General features: G+C 44.2%; 1 protein-coding gene across 1 annotated transcript in view; it reads left to right on the top strand.

Annotated features, from left to right (window-relative positions):
* Positions 1-7,223: 7,223 nt before the first annotated feature.
* Positions 7,224-17,089, top strand: part of NCF1 (neutrophil cytosolic factor 1) — a 70,648-nt gene continuing 60,782 nt past the window's right edge. Inside the window, exon 1 of the mRNA XM_078679419.1 lies at positions 7,224-7,429. Within this exon, the coding sequence (XP_078535545.1) occupies positions 7,358-7,429 (72 nt within the window). The 5' untranslated portion in view covers positions 7,224-7,357. The remainder of the gene's footprint in view (positions 7,430-17,089) is intronic.

Below are 17,089 nucleotides of genomic sequence, written 5' to 3'. Positions count from 1 at the left end.
ACTTCCAGAGATGTTGGAGGACACAATTCACTTTCGACCTTTAAGGGAGTAGGAATGAATGAATTCAATTCAGCATCCGCCTTTACAAATAAAGAGGCGGGTTCCAATTCAACATCATCATTCTCCACTTCCGCCGAACAATTTTGAAAAATTATCCGCCGCTGCCTTTTCTTCCTATGTTTTCGAATTGGTTTCCTTTTATTCCCTTTATTGTTTCCATATTTACCAGTTTTTACCTTTACCACAGGTTGAGAATCATTAGCTTCTTTTTTATTCTCGGACATAAAGATGGGGAATAGGTCCTGACCCCCTTTAGGCCAGAGATGGATTTGTTTTCCTCCTCAATCTCTAAAACTGAGTTCTTAATACAGTTCGGCACTGCCGTTAAGGGAATAGCTACAGCGTGTGTTTTCAGAACCGCTGTCACAGCCTTCGTATTAGAGACCTGTGGAGGCACATTTATTTCCCCCACTGGCAGGCTATGTTCAGTCATGGGAGGTAAAACACATCTCGTATCAGAAGATTTTTGTAGCAAAGCCTTCAAAATTTCGGTAACTGAATCCAAGATACAATCTGAGCTGCCAACAAATTTCCCCAAAAGAGATAAAATCGAGGCTAATAATTGTTCCAAAGCAATCATGGATTCAGAGATAGGTTTTTCACACGCCTCCAATGGATGGCAAATACCCGATAGGTTAAGACCCAGAGACCCAGAAGCAACTAGCTGATCAGACATGTCCTGACCATTTAACGAGGGGGTACTACTATACAACATAAACCCCGACGGGGTCGCACCCCCCGAAGGTGTAATAGGGGCCTGGGTCTCCACTTTAGCTATGTTTACATATTGACCGCAGAGTTCAGGGTCTAGGGAAAGTGATAATGCGTCACCACCCAACCTATCATTCTGCGGAGTATGAAGCAAAAGTGGATGAGTCATAGATTCCCCAACAGGTCCAGGTAGATCAACCTTACTCTCACACTTCCCTTCAGAGTGAACAAGGGGAGAGGGCACCACAAGTACAGATTGTTGAGCTGCGGACTGCACAGAAATTACTAGGGGAGATTTAGTGACTTGAGTATGGGACTCCTGAACCATAACAACGGGGGCTTTTATCATAGACACATTAACATTCATAGGGGGAGGCAAATCCCACAGATCAAACAATTGACATTGACCCTTCAAAGGGGGGTTATTAACAGATTTATTTCTTGTACGCACAAGTTCATTTTGTAAGCCCGGTGTGCCTCCCACTTCCCTTCCTGAGCGCAATTTTTTAGACATCTTTTATGCACTTTAATCCACAAGATTATGATACAAAAGTACTTTACTTCCAGAAGAATGATAACCGAAATAAAAAAGTAATGCTCCTATAAAATATATATAGTCCAGGAGATGCACTGAAGACTGACCAGATGAAAGGACCTAGGAAAATACGGAGCAATTTTGATAGATAAATATTCTTCAGACAGTCCGACGTATATCATATAGTCTAGAGAAAACGCAATTTAAAATAGAGGCAGTCAATGAAAATAACCGGCCCCAGCCCAGCCTACCTCGGCCACTGAGGGCCACAGAGGGCCCGCCCTTTGCCCGGGCTTAGCCCGGCGTCCCGCACGCGTCCCGCTAAGCGTCAACTGATTATATTTATAGGAGGAGCAAGGGGCGGGAAGAGACTCCAGGTGCGCTCTGATGGTCCTGCGCTGCAGCCTGGGTCTCGCAGTCCCAGCCCCTGTTGTCGAGCAGCCTCACACGCAGTTCCAAATTGATCTTGGTCCCTGGGGTCGGCAGATAGGCGAAGGAGCTGTTTAAACACCAGTCTCTCAATAAAACACACAGAGCAAGGCAAAGCTACGAGCGGCACCCGCAGAGCGGGGGCCGCGAGCAGTTAAAGGGCAGGCAGCCAATCACAGGCCACTTACAAGCGAGCAGCCAATCGAAGCGGAGCAGGGGCGGGAAGAGACTCCAGGTGCGCTCTGATGGTCCTGCGCTGCAGCCTGGGTCTCGCAGTCCCAGCCCCTGTTGTCGAGCAGCCTCACACGCAGTTCCAAATTGATCTTGGTCCCTGGGGTCGGCAGATAGGCGAAGGAGCTGTTTAAACACCAGTCTCTCAATAAAACACACAGAGCAAGGCAAAGCTACGAGCAACGGTAGTTTGGACTGGACTGTTCCCATGAGGCACAGGGTCAGAGCTGATTTGCATATAGCCAGTGTCTAACCCAGGGTGGTGTGGAGTGCAAAAAAACGATGGATTTAGGTCCAGATCCTTGTACTGGGGTGAATGTATGACATTGTTCTACATTCTGTCCATCAACTGTGTTTTTTGCAATTTTCACCCCGAGTGGGCTGGGTATGCTCAGACGTGAGTCCCAGGCTCTCCACACCACTGGAGTCAAGCTATCCAGGCTGATGAAGGCTGATAGCCAGAAACCGGTCCTTGGATGCTTGATTCCGGTCTGGGAAAGACATGGCTTGGTAGTTCGGACTGGACTGTTCCCATGAGGCACAGGGTCAGAGCTGATTTGCATATAGCCAGTGTCTAACCCAGGGTGGTATTGTAAGGGTTGCAGGTTGGTTCCGCAGGAGCGTCAGGAATCCGAAGAATAGTCCACAGCCTTCCCCTACGGCCTTCCGACTCTATCAAGCACTAGAGTACGAGAGACACGCCAGGGGAAAACAGGGAAACAAAACTAGGAAAGGAGGGAATGGAAATAGTGGTGCTCGATGGTGATCTTCTGGATTCTATGTGTGGTACATCAATTGGGGAACTGGTAAGCTGGTGGGCTGCAAAGAAAGGTAAGTAAGTAACAATCTATTTGCACACTAAAAGAAAACACTATGATACCTACAAATAGAAACAGCACATACCCCTGGTTCCTATCGTGTTGTAGAATGTACATGTAGAGATTATATAAGGAACTTCATCTGGAGCTGTGACAAAGATGACATAATGTGTTAATGGGCGTGTACTAAATATAGTAGAGATACTACAGTTTGATTGGTACAATTCTCACTTCAGTAGTCTTGTAGGAGTCTTGAAGAACCATTCACTAGCGAGTGGTATATAAGGAACCTTTAGCCCAACTCTTCTTATGATGACTTGACCCTCTATGAAAATCAACATAACATATTATAATCATGAATACTACAAATCTCAATAAAAGTATGAAGTAGCGCAAAAGCGCTGTTACCGTGATTCCCTGTAGTGAAGCTGAAAGCAGTACCCTCTATGGTCCACGCAAGAATCACTCCAAATGCAGGGCGTAGAATTCCAGAATGATGAATCCAGTAAAGGAATAATTTAGAGGACGGGAAGAAGGAAAACTAGCTAAACTACCTAAGGGGAAAAAAGGAAGGGATATGTGGAAACAAACACCAGGCAGCGGAGACCAAGCCCGGCTGTCTGGGGAAACACCCTCGAAGGAAAACACAAAGCTGAGCCCAGCCGGATGGCGGAGCGAAGCCCGGCCGCCGGGCGGGACTCAAGGGAAAGGTGAGTGGAAGATTCACGTAGAGTGTCGAGCCCAGCCGGATGGCGGAGCGAAGCCCGGCCGCCGGGCAGGACTCAAGGGAAAGGTGATTCGGAAGGTTCACGTAGAGTGTCGAGCCCAGCCGGATGGCGGAGCGAAGCCCGGCCGCCGGGCGGGACTCAAGGGAAAGGTGATTCGGAGGGTTCACGTAGAGTGTCGTGAACCGGTAGCACTCGTACATGCAGGCGCCCAAGACAAGCGCCTGGAACCAGAAATGCGGAGCAATTAGAAGCGTAATCCAGGAACCGCTTGGGAAAGTGGAGAGACGGAAACTCTCCTAGCAAAGCGCACACAACAGGAACTCAAGGCAAAAACGGAAGTCAGGCACAGGAAACGGGTCGGATGCGGAAACGAAGGGAGCTTGACGCAAGAACGTGAAGCGTCGCTCCTTGTTTCCCGATGCTTTAAATAGCACACTTCTTAAAGGGACAATGTAGGGGAGTCCCGAGGCATGACAGGTGTGGAGTGCAAAAAAACGATGGATTTAGGCCCAGATCCTTGTACTGGGGTGAATGTATGACATTGTTCTACATTCTGTCCATCAACTGTGTTTTTTGCAATTTTCACCCCGAGTGGGCTGGGTATGCTCAGACGTGAGTCCCAGGCTCTCCACACCACTGGAGTCAAGCTATCCAGGCTGATGAAGGCTGATAGCCAGAAACCGGTCCTTGGATGCTTGATTCCGGTCTGGGAAAGACATGGCTTGGTAGTTCGGACTGGACTGTTCCCATGAGGCACAGGGTCAGAGCTAATTTGCATATAGCCAGTGTCTAACCCAGGGTGGTGTGGAGTGCAAAAAAACGATGGATTTCGGCCCAGATCATTGTACTGGGGTGAATGTATGACATTGTTCTACATTCTGTCCATCAACTGTGTTTTTTGCAATTTTCACCCCGAGTGGGCTGGGTATGCTCAGACGTGAGTCCCAGGCTCTCCACACCACTGGAGTCAAGCTATCCAGGCTGATGAAGGCTGATAGCCAGAAACCGGTCCTTGGATGCTTGATTCCGGTCTGGGAAAGACATGGCTTGGTAGTTCGGACTGGACTGTTCCCATGAGGCACAGGGTCAGATCTGATTTGCATATAGCCAGTGTCTAACCCAGGGTGGTGTGGGGTGCAAAAAAACGATGGATTTAGGCCCAGATCCTTGTACTGGGGTGAATGTATGACATTGTTCTACATTCTGTCCATCAACTGTGTTTTTTGCAATTAGTGGCCCTGCAGCACTGATTGTGCCACTCACTTAAGTCGCCCTTCCAACATGTCTCAGACCTGCCATGCAGAGCCTGTGTCTAGTTTTAAACTGCCATTTCGACCTTGTTAAAATAAACTTTTTGCCAGGCTAATACATAAATTCACCCCTAGAGTAGGCAATGAACAGCCCAGAGGGATTCCATGTATTTAAAAAGTGGGGCATGTATTTTTAAGCTTTATGTGCCTTCATAGCAGAAAACTCCCAAATTCGTTTTTTACTACTGTGAGGCCTAGATCTCCCGTAGTATAACATTAGAGTTACAGTATTACATTTAATGAGCTGTAATTTCCAAATGGGACCAGGTAACACCTTCATGTTTGGGGTCTATGGAATTGCAAATAAAAATCCTATTTTATGGTGAAGTAGATTTTTTTATTACAATTTTCAAAATTACAATTTTAGAAATTTGGCATTTTCCTGCCTTAGTCCTTTGCTGCCTGTAGTCTGTACCTGGGTCACATGACTGGGTGCAGCTGATGAATAGCCCAAGAACCACACTGTCATACAAACTCTGCTTCACATAGGGGAGGGCCAATACCTGTTTACATGAAATTTTAAGGCGCTACCGAAGGGCGCTTGTGCTCCCCTGACTCCCCCCCTGCCAGCAAGTGGGAGGGCAAATTTGGGAGGGCATTGCACAAAACAGAGTGGGAGCAGGCCTTGGAGTTCCTCCAGTGGGTATCCATAAATGCCTGAACATACAGTTCTCTATACATAGAGTTCTGTACCCCCCACGTGCCTATCTGACCCCTGAGCAGCTCAACAGCTACTTAACGACAGCACACCTATGCTGCTTCCGTTGCTACTTAGAAACTGCTGACTTGTATCATATGTTATGGTTTTGCACGCCTCTTAAGGTGTATTGACAAGCAGCCCATAACTTTCTGCATGAGATCACAGCACTCACTGACATTTGCTCTTGGGAGGTCTGTGCCTTAAACATCTTTAAATGTAGGAAGCGCTAAGGGTGAGGACAGGCTTTGCAGGCGTGGCTCTTTTACTGGCTAAGAGAACTCTTACCCTGCAGTGGATGGCGTCATCAGTGCTGCTGGTGACGGCGTGGCATGGAACAATGTGAAAATGGGGGAAAGCAAAGTAGTAAGCCCTACGCTATAGAAAAGCTTGACACCTCCGCAAACATCTACTCTCTCAGGAATGGGACACTCTCCATACCCAACTCCTACAGCTTACGCAGAACGACCGACCTCCCTCAATCACCGCCCCCCGTTAGATTTCCATCGCCGCCCATTATATGTGCCTGCTCCGGCCACTTCCTAACTCCCCCTCCTTGTCTCACAGCCCCCACGTTCCTGCATGAAACACGTGGGTTCTCACGTTGTTGCTTTCTAACTCACTGCCCGATCCATGTATGTTGTATTTTGGGGTTTTCAAATCACTTCATAACTTGCATTATTGAATTCTGCCCATGTGAGAAGTTCAGACAGGGGCGAGTTATTTTCAGCTTTGAGTCCCAGTAATAATTCTCGTGTTTTTAAATGCCAAAGAATAACTAAATGGGAGGCCTCCAGTTAGCTTACAACACATTTCGATCGCATCTTCCTGACCCCCAGTAGCATTTAAATGTTTTTCTCTTCACCAGTCCACAGTGACGCTCTTAGATATGGTCCCAGTGATTGTGAAAAGCTGCCATAGATAGTGCTTATCTCACTCTGTTTACTTAGTAAGATAGCCCGCCGAGTTAATGCGCTTGCTGCAGAGCTCTATCTGCACCTCCAAGGTCACCAGTATTAACCATTCTAAGAGGACTTGCTTAACCTTTCATTCTTCTGAGGTCAATGAAATGAGCGACACTCTGTTGGGTAGCAGTAACCCCCTTAAAACATTGGTCATATATATTTAGGCTTATATTTTATAACAATATGTTTACATATATATTTTTCTGAATGTAGAGTGCTCTAGGCTTACTTTGAACACTCACAAGTTCACCAGATGAGAAATCCAACTAAGGCATTTGCGGATAAATTAAGACCACAACATGTTCAGCCGGGGTAGCCAAGATTAATTAAAAAAATAAAATTTTTGGCCTGCAAGAGTAACTAGAAACTTTAGTTACTCGGCGGAACGTTCGGTAGCTTGTTTGTAAAGATCTATTTTAGTTAGATTTATTCGGTTATTATTTAAGAGAAACAGGAAAGATACTGAAATAACGCATTTACGACTTGGCAAATTAAAAAAAAAATGATTACACCGCAGTCTTCATTTGAATGTGAACAACTGGCATCTCCTGCGTGCTCAGAGTGTGTACGATGGGGTTTCGATGGATTTTGAGCAAACGTTCACTCAGGCACCTGTCTGAGGTAACGCCGAGAGAGCCTCACGAGGCCCAGCCACGAGCGCAGAGTGACAGGAAGTACTGGTGTCACTTCCTCTTTCGAAGGGCTACATAGCCAGAGTTTGTCGGCGAAGGCTAAACACACCAGGCTGGTAAGAGCAGACGCCACAGTCCACGCACCGAGGAGGAACTGAGCGGCACAGCCACCGACTACAGGGCAACCCCGGACTCAGGCACCGACAGCATCGTCGGCGGGAAAGGGAAGGAAGCCGGCACCATGTCAGACCCCCACATCAGGCACATCGAGCTGCTGGGCTTCGAGAAGCGATATTTTCCCAGCCAGCATTATGTAAGCATCAGGGATTTCTCCCAGACTACATATATATCCTATCTATCTATCTATCTATCTATCTATCTATCTATCTATCTATCTATCTATCTATCTATCTATCTATCTATCTATCTATCTATCTATCTATCTATCTATCTATCTATCTATCTATCTATCTATCTAACATTTCTTACTTTTTTAGATCAATTGTCTTTATTTCCCAAAGTTAGCAGTAGTTCGTCAGTGGTATTGATTGCAGTCATAATGCATTCATAAAATAGCAAAACCTGTATCAGATATCACAGTATTGAGAACACACTCAGGGTAATAAGTGACTGTTAATTAATGAAAGCTTGCATCAAAAAGTTTATGTGAACAATCTTTTTTTGAGAGTCCCAAAGTTGGGCATTTTTTGGTCGAGCCTACCAGACAACGCGGGCACTATTGCGAGACATATTGTGGCTTATCAAGAGCAGAGAATGGTAGGGGGCCTGCACTTTTGGATTTCCCTTTCACTCTCATTTGCCTGTTTTTATTTCCAGGTTGTCAATATTGTGTTTGAACCTTCCATGGAGTTTGCCATTCCTTTATTTGCCTTTCAAGCCAGACATTTTTGTTTTTTGTTAAGCGCTCTATGAGTGTGTGTGTGTTTTCTCGAACCATCTCCCTTGTGTATATATCTCTCCTGCTCTGTGTTTCTCTGTCGCTGCTTCTCCCTGTCCTCTCTTGCACTCACCAGTGTGCTTCTCCTCAGTGCTTCCACCACGCTAAAGAACAGGCCCTTGTTTGTTTTTATATTCCTACTCCACCTTACTCAGGAGATCAGTGGAAGGTACCATACTTTACTACCATACTTTACCTTAGGGAGGAACCCTATACTACCATACTCTAGAGAGCAGTAGAAGGTTCCTTACTCTACCATACTCTGGAGAGCAGTGGAAGGTTCCCTACTCTTATCAGGCTCTGCAGAGCAGTGGAGGGTATTCTACTCCAACGTATTTAGGAGAGCAGTCGGCTGCACCCTACTCTACCATGCTGTAGGGCAGGCTTCTCCAATGAGTAGCTCGGGAGCTACTGGTAAAAGTAGCTATCCCATGTGCAGCCAACCCTACTAAATTAGGAGCTTTTGCTTGCTTGAATTAACATGTATACCACAATTAAGAGAATGGTATCACGATAAAAATTTGTTTATTTTCTGAACTGATGAGCTGATATTTGAAGGAAAATGGGGCAATTTTCAAAATATATTTAAAGCTGATATTTGAGTGATAAATCATGTGGCATGGAGGAGACTTTTTGCAAATGTTATTACCTTGGTACTAGAGGCATTGTAGCTATGGCTATTATGTATTACCCATGTAGAGGCATTCCATATTGACAAAGCATTTTTACATTACTGCTGGCAACCATGACTGATGCACTGTGGTGATGGCTGGTAGGAACCTTGCATATGATTGCCACAAATGGAATATTGTCTGATGTGGACACTGTTACAATACTAATAATATTAATATCACTTGATGAGTTTCATAGAACATAAGTAGCTCTCCTTTCAGAAAAGGTTGGAGACCCCTGCTCTAGATAGCAGTGAAGGGCACCCAACGCTAATATACTTTGTAGAACATTGGAAGATATTCTACTTCAGCCTACTTAAGTAAACAGTGGAAGGAACCCTACTCTACCACTCGCTAGAGAGCAGTAGAAGGTTCTCTACTCTACCATATCTTAGAGAGCAGTTGAAAGTACACTACTCTACCATACTCTAGAGTACAGTGGAAGGTAACCTACTCTACCATACTCTAGAGAGATGTGAAAGGTATTTTACTTCACTCTATTTAAGAGAACAGTTTAAGGTACCCTTCTCTACTATGCTGTAGAAAACAGTGGAAGGTAACCTACTCTATCAAACTCCAGAGAGCAATGGACGGTACCCTACTCTACCATGCTCTAAAGAGTAGTGGAAGGAAACCTACTCTACCAAACTCTAGAGAGCTGTGGAAGGTACCTTACTCTACCATACCCTAGTGTTGTGAAAGGTATTCTACTACACACTATTTAAAAGAACAGTTGAAAGTACCTTAGTGTAACATACTCTAAAGAGCAGTAGAAGGTATACTACTTTACCATAATCCAGAGAGTTGGGGAAGGTATTCTACTCCACCCTACTTAAGAGAACAGGGAAGGGTACCCTAGTGTACCATACTTTAGAGAGCAGTGGAAGGTAACCTAATCTACCATACTCTAGTGAGCAGTGGCTGGTTTCCTACTCTACCATGCTCTAGAGAGCACTGGAAGGTAACCTACTCTACCACACTCTAGAGAGCACTGGAAGATACTTTATCATGTTCTGGAGCAGGCTTCTCTAGTGAGTAGCTCGGGAGCTACTGGTAAAAGAAGCTCTCCTGTGTGCAGCCAACCATACTAAATCAGAAGCTTTTTCTTGGTTGAATTGAGAGTGTAATCAAGATGAAAATGTGTTTATTTTCAGAACTCAGCCGAACTTTTCAGGAAAAGAGGCAAATTTCAAAAATACATTCAAAGCTGATATGTGAGTGATAAATCATGTGGCATGAGGAGACTTTTAACAAATATTACCTTGGGACCAGAGGCGTTGTAGCTATGACTGTTATGTATTACCCATGTAGAGGCATTCCATATTGGCAACCATGACAATACACTGTGGTGATCGCTGGTAGTATCCTTACATATCGTGGCCACTAATGGAATATTGTCTGACGTGAACACTGTTACAGTGCTAATAATATTTTTAGCACTCAATGACTTTCATGGAACATACTTAGCTCTTATTACAGAAAAGGTTGGTGCCCTACTCTATAGAGCAATGGAGGGCACCCTGCTCCAACATACTTTATAGAGCATTGGCAGATATTCTACTTCAACCTACTTAAGAGAACAGTGGAAGGTACCCTACTCTGCCATACTCTAAAGAGCACTGGAATGTACCCTACTTTACCATACTCTAGAGAGCAGTGGGAGGTATTCTATCCCACCCTATTTAAGCGAATAGTGGAAGGTACATTACTCTACCATACTTTAGTGAGCTGTATAACATACCCTACTCTACTATCCTTTAGAGAGCAGTGGACAGTACCCATTGTAACATACTTTAGAGAGTAGTGGAAGGTACCCTACTCTACCATACTCTACAGTGGAAGTATCCCTACTCTACCATACTCTAGAGAGCAGTGGAAGTATCCCTACTCTACCATACTCCACAGAGCAGTGGGAAGTTCCCTACTCTACTATACTCTAGAGTACAGTGGGAGGTTCCCTACTCTGCCATACTCTAGACAGCATTGGGAAGTATTCTACTCCACCCTATTTAAGAGGACAGTGGAAGGTACCCTACTCTCCTATACTTTAGAGAGCTGTGCAGCATACCCTACTCTGCTATCCTTTAGATAGCAGTGGATGGTACCCTATTCTTACATACTTTAGAGAGTAGTGGAAGGTTCCCTGCTCACCCATACTCCCAAAGAGGACAGTAGCAGGTACCCTGCTCTACCATAGTTTTGAGATCCGTGTAAGGTGCTCTACTATCCTTTAGATAGCAGTGGAAGGTACCCTATTCTAACATACTTTAGAGAACAGTAGAAGGTACCCTGCTCTTCCATATTTTCGAGAGCTGTGTAAGAATCCCTACTAGACCATACTTGAGGAGCAGAGAAAGGAATTCTACTCCAACCTATTTAGGAGATCATTGGAAGATATCCTACGCTACAATTTACTGCAGCCATGTCACACTGTGGTTACATTGCAAATCACAGATTTATTAAAAAAATTCAGGTGACCGTGTTTTCCTGTCCCTCAAAGGCTTGCTGTCAATTTCACTTCAGTAAGTGGCTGTGTGCGCGTAAGGGCTGTGAATATGCCAAAATGCTATGCCTTCCCAGTTGAGGTGTAATGAGGAGAAAGAACTTTATTTCTCCTCGTGCATTCTGCACCACACATAGAAATAGGAAAATGTCTCAGAAGATTGTTTTGTGTGATAAGGTGCCCCTTTCTGCCTCCTTACAATGCAGGCATCCTGTCACCATGGTGCAAGGGTGCCTGCCTTGGCACTAGGCAGCCACAACTGCACAAGTGCAGGGACCAGGTGTGGCGTCGCGGCCAGGGCGACTGACGCTGGAATCTGGGGACCACGGTTCGATCCCCGGCTCCGGCGGCAGGTCAGCCCAGCACCATGTGACTCTGGGCAATAGCTCGCTTAATCTTCCCGACGGCCCCCCAGCGCCTAGAGACCCTTACGGGTGATTGTGCGCTTTACAAATGTGGACTTTACTTTACCAAAGTAGTCCATTTCCCTGTGACTTGCTGCGCTGTGCGCTGCTTGACTTTGCCATAAATATGGCCCCAAATGTTTAGCTGTCAGTCTGCACAACCACAGCGTGCTTCACAGTTTTAATGTGCTGGCAACTGAACTATAGCTCTTAATCAAGCAGGGTTCACAACTTTGTGTTTGCTTTGTACAGGTGTATAACTGTACCTTAAGTTGCACATATATATAAATATAAAACATGCAACAGACACAGATGTGATTTAAAATGTAACAAAAAAGTATTGTCTACTACCCTGCTAACGAAGTGTTCTTACACTCCATCAGCCTCTCGTCTTGTTTTCTGTATTTTCTTCACAATCTGGTCCCACACACCCTGCTTTTGTGTACAGAACTTCATGTATGAGATGATTTTTATATTACATTGCATGTTTCCACGGTGGAGGTTGACGTTATATCAATTACGAACCAAAAAGTGAAAAGACAAAGAAATTGATAACAATTAACACTAAGAAAAGTGGCCCTGGGTAGAAATAGTATGGCATGTCAAAGAACAAGAGAAACCCGAGTGTCACGTGACCTGTTGTCACATATTAAAACGTCTGGATATCCTGACGTGACATCAAAGGTGTCCTTATTATGAAATTAAACCCATACACCCTGTCATTATATAGCTATTCACTGAGTGTCTGAGAGAAGTGCATGCCAGCATGGACGTAATTTAGGGGTGGCCAGGGGTCTCACTCTTTGGGACACGTGCCTCTGCCTTTGCCACCCCTGGCCTCTAAGGGGGCAAATAAGTAGCAGGAATATGAGGGTAGTTCATCCTTATGTGCATCAGTCTCCATCCTCCTTGATTTCTGCCCAATATTTATTACACTAATTGTAAATAGTAGGTTATTATTCACTATTAGTATAATAAAAAGTAAAATATCTGAAGCTGGAAAGGGGTCTTCACTGGCAGCTGGGGTAAGTAAAATAGAATGCTTTCAAATGTATATTGTCTGCATGCGTGCGACAGATGTGTGAGCGTTGGTTGTCTGTATGTGTGAGTGTGCGTGAGAGAAAGTGAGTAACAGTTAGTTAAAATAAGTGAGACTGAGTGTTAGTGAGTATGAGTGAGTCAGACTGAGTGAGTGAAAGAGTGACTGCGAGAGAGTGTAAATGAAAATGAGTATGAGTGAATGTAGGGGAGCATGAGTGAGAATGTGGTTTTATGCTTGCAAGTCTTCCTTTAGCTCTACCATACTGAACATAATTCCTGGCTTTCAGAAATATCCATGCCAAAATGTTGGTGTTAGGACACTGTAGACAATACTTGGCACATGGAACACCCATGGCAAAATGCTGGTGCTGGCACACTTGTGGTAATTCTTGGCATAGAGGCACAGATAAAAAAGTGCTGACTCTGACATCCTGAAGGGAATTATTGGCCTAGGTGGCAACCTTTTTAAAAGACTCCTTCAGTCACATATGAGAACATTCTTGGCTAAGGGTGAACAACTATGGCATATGGGAGATAACAACCATGACAAAATGATGCCTCAGACATAGTAGGTGTAATTTGTGACTTAAGGGTCACCTATTGTCAATGGATTGTACAAATGGCAACATTCTGGCACTTGCATATTTTATGTAATTTTTGGCCAATGGCATATGAAGGAACCCTAGTCAAAATGCTGGCCATGGCACAGGTACTTTTTGACACTTGGTCGCAATCCATAGCACAGTTTGAAAAAATGGGCCTACTCATAGAGAAAATCCAGTTTCATTGGTTTGATACACCATGAGAGAACTTGGTTTAAAATGCCCAATTTCACCCCAATTTTTTATGACTTTTGCCAGGCCAGGGGGCAAACCCCTTAATCCTCCCTAGAAGAGGTCTTGTTGACTCTCTTGCTGCAGTTCCAGGCAAGTTTTAGGCTTCACCACTTTCAAAGATCATTTGTTACCACTGCTCTATCCTACTCTAGAGAGCAGTGGGAAGGAAGCCTGCTCTCCACGTCTAGGCAACAGAAATAGGATTAGCCCCACTTTTGAGAGACTGAGGGGCATATTCACAACAATGTTGCAGAGCATGGTGTTAGCCTACTTGGCTTACCGCCACGCTCCGCAACTTCTAATATACAGGGCTGCCCCATATTTACAACAACATGGTGCTGCCGTGTGTTTCCCCCTGGACTGGTGCTAAATTTTGCAGCCATAGTACAAGGGTGTCTGCATTGATGGGTAAATTATGTGCAGGAAGGTGACGCTTCCCGCACATAAACAATCAATGGGCTTTTGCTGTTACTATGTGTGCTGCACAACACAGCACACATGGTAACAGCAAAAGCAAGAAGAAATAAAGCATTTCTCCTCGTTTTGCCTATTTTAAACCAGGTTTTCCCTGGTCTTAATATTGGTGCTGCCTCATATTTACGCTGCCCTTGTAAATAGGGGGCAGAGTCAAAATCAATGGGTGTTGCGGTGGATCGCCCACCGCAACACCTATTTCACTTCCCTTTCACGCTAAGTACAGCATGAAAGAGTGCGTCATTTACAAGGCAGTGTTAAGCCACGTTAAGTGGTTTAACGCTGCCTGGTAAATAAGGCGATAGGGACATCGCCTTATTTACAAGTCAGCGTTAGGCCACAAAAAGTGACGGTCCTGTGGCGATAGGGGCTTGTAAATATCCCCCTGAGTGTCCTACCTATAAGAAAGCTCAGCAAGGTAAGTGTTTGTGTCGGACCCCTCAGTGTGATCTGTAGCTCAGGGGTCAAGGTTGACTCAGCCTTTCACCTTTCCGAGGTTAAGAGATGGAGTACTTATTTCGATTGGATAACATTGTTCTATCTAAGGCGCTTTGGCGAAAATGCTATCTTAAGAACAGACTTTTAGTATTATTTGGTTCTCCCTTAAAAAGAAAGTGTACTTCTATATTGTGCAACAGTAACTGAGGTATGTAATCAGCCACACACATGGCAACGTACACAACTGCTATGGCTAGTCACTTAATTGTGTGTTAATATCCTACTCCGTAAAATACATCAATGTCCTGCTCTTTATAGGTGATATTATTTATTTATATTATGTTTCGCATTTTATATAACATTCTGAAGATGGTTAACACATGGCTCTATGTCATCAGGGACGATATGGCATTTCATTTCCTTTTACAGACAACTTAATTTACTAATATTTTCCAATTGTGGCTCTATATGACTCCAACTCACAGAATGCAGTGGGTTGTTAAATGAAGGTGCAAAACTGGACGACAATGTCACCGATTATGTGGACCTTGTCGTTGGTACACTTGTTTATTGGACAAATTATATTGGAGGAGTTTGTGGTGTTACTTTGACAAGAACTAATACGTGCACAGTCTCCGTGGTGAGTTGCTTGCATTTCATGAGTTGTGAAAAGGTATGTGTGCTTGCTTTAGGAGCACAGTAAAGATAAATATAAATATAAAGGCATGTACACATTAAGTCTTAAAAAAAAATGTTGGAATAGCGATGGTCCAATGGCAGGCTTTAATACAATCCTGGCACATGTAAGTGGGAGTGTACCCTATCTGTACACTATCTGTACGTGTTACCTTCACTCAGTACTGGATGAATGAAGGTGGTACAGTGTGTTCACATGCTGCAAACACTGTGTACTGGATGAAGTTATAAGGCGGTACCCCAGGGGCACATGCTACAAAAACACTGTACCGGATGAGATTGGATGTATGACGTTACAACGCATACTTTTACTCCGCATACCATTACAACGCGGTATTTACAACGAATACCGTTACAACGCATAGCGCTTAGAGGTGCTGGATAGTGGTAAGTATAATTTTCTATTCCAACTCCAGTCCCCGTGGACACTAGGGAAGGTGTTGGATAGAAAATTAAACTTATTCCCTATCCAAGAGCGCCCCCCAGCGCAATGCGTTGTAATGGTATGCGGAGTAATGGTCGCGTTGTAGTGGTAGTGCGGAGTAAAAATTGCGTTGTAACAGGTGTATACCGATGAGATGGCATGGTAGTACTACTTGTGCACATGCTGGAAACACTCTGTACTGTATAAAGTGACATGGTGGTTCCCCATGCACAAGCTGCTCCACAGACTATTTTTTTTCTCAGAAAAGAGTAAGCATGTATTAATTACGTCAAATTTAACAAGCATTTGCAAAGCCAATGGGTTTGACTTGTTCATAGTGTGCAAATCACGCCATATGTACATTAATCCTGTTGTACTAAAGCATAGACAAAAGCACCTGAAAAAAGGTTGCTACTGAAAAAAGGTTGCTTTATTTTCTGTAGCACTCGCCCCCCAGTGCTACTGAGCTGCTCACTGACTGAATTCAGATGTAAGACAGTCCCTCGTGTATTTCAGTGGAGGTGGAAAGAAATATCCAAACAGTCAGTAGAAAAACATTTGTGTGGGCTGATCGTAGATGTGATTGATAATGTGTCAAGCTCAGAGCTGAAGGCTCCGAAGCAAAACACGACCAAGTAAGTATAGAATATATCATAGTCGCCATGAATGGGACACAGATCATAAACGTCAAACCTGAATATGATGTGGAGTATATTTTGATGACTTGTTTCACCATATTTGCATTCTTGTGGTCTCCAAGTAAGTCAACAGTCGGTCCGCCTGGTTGTGCTCATCTGATGCCAATGTACTCTCATTTCCTCCCTCTGCAGCATGAATGAGCAAGTTCACTCACTGCAGGGGGATGCATATGAGTCCAGAGAGAGAAGTATTCACTTATGATGCCTTGAATAAAACTAGACCACAACATGATCGCCAAGCTACAAAAGCTAAACAACATTAAACGAACTAAGAGACTTCAAAATGCATTATACACAAAGTTTAGAATTGTGCTAGAGTTAGCAGGGTAAAGGTGGCAGGTATGCAAGTTATCATAAGGTATTGTACAACTTAAAAGTTTTTGTGCCAGATGTACAAAGCTTTTTACCGTTCGCAAACAACCCATCGGGCCGTTTGAGACCGGTAAAATATTTTATGCTGTGTACTAGCCCTATTTTGCGAGTCAGTAACCTATTACCAACTCTCAAATAGGGTTTGCGAGAGCATCCCTTTGGGATAGCGAGTCGTACTGATATGTAGGAATGTTTTGCGACTGGGAATGAGATCGCAAAACATTCACAGTTCCCACCAACTTCAAGTTGGTGGTAACCCATTCGCAAACGACAAGGGGTCCCCAAGGGACCCCTTACCCTTTGTGAATGTGGGCACCAACATTTTTTAAGAGAAAACACTGGTCCCAAGGACCACTGCCTACTCTTAAAAAATGAAAAGGTAGCTTATTATTTTCATTTTTTAAATGGATCTCTTTAAGGAAAACGGGCTGCATTACAAAATAAATGCTTAATTTAAA

The sequence above is a fragment of the Lissotriton helveticus genome, chromosome 3_1 (genome assembly GCF_964261635.1).
Source record: "Lissotriton helveticus chromosome 3_1, aLisHel1.1, whole genome shotgun sequence".
Lineage (NCBI taxonomy): Eukaryota > Metazoa > Chordata > Amphibia > Caudata > Salamandridae > Lissotriton > Lissotriton helveticus.
This window is presented reverse-complemented; position numbering and strand designations above follow the sequence as displayed.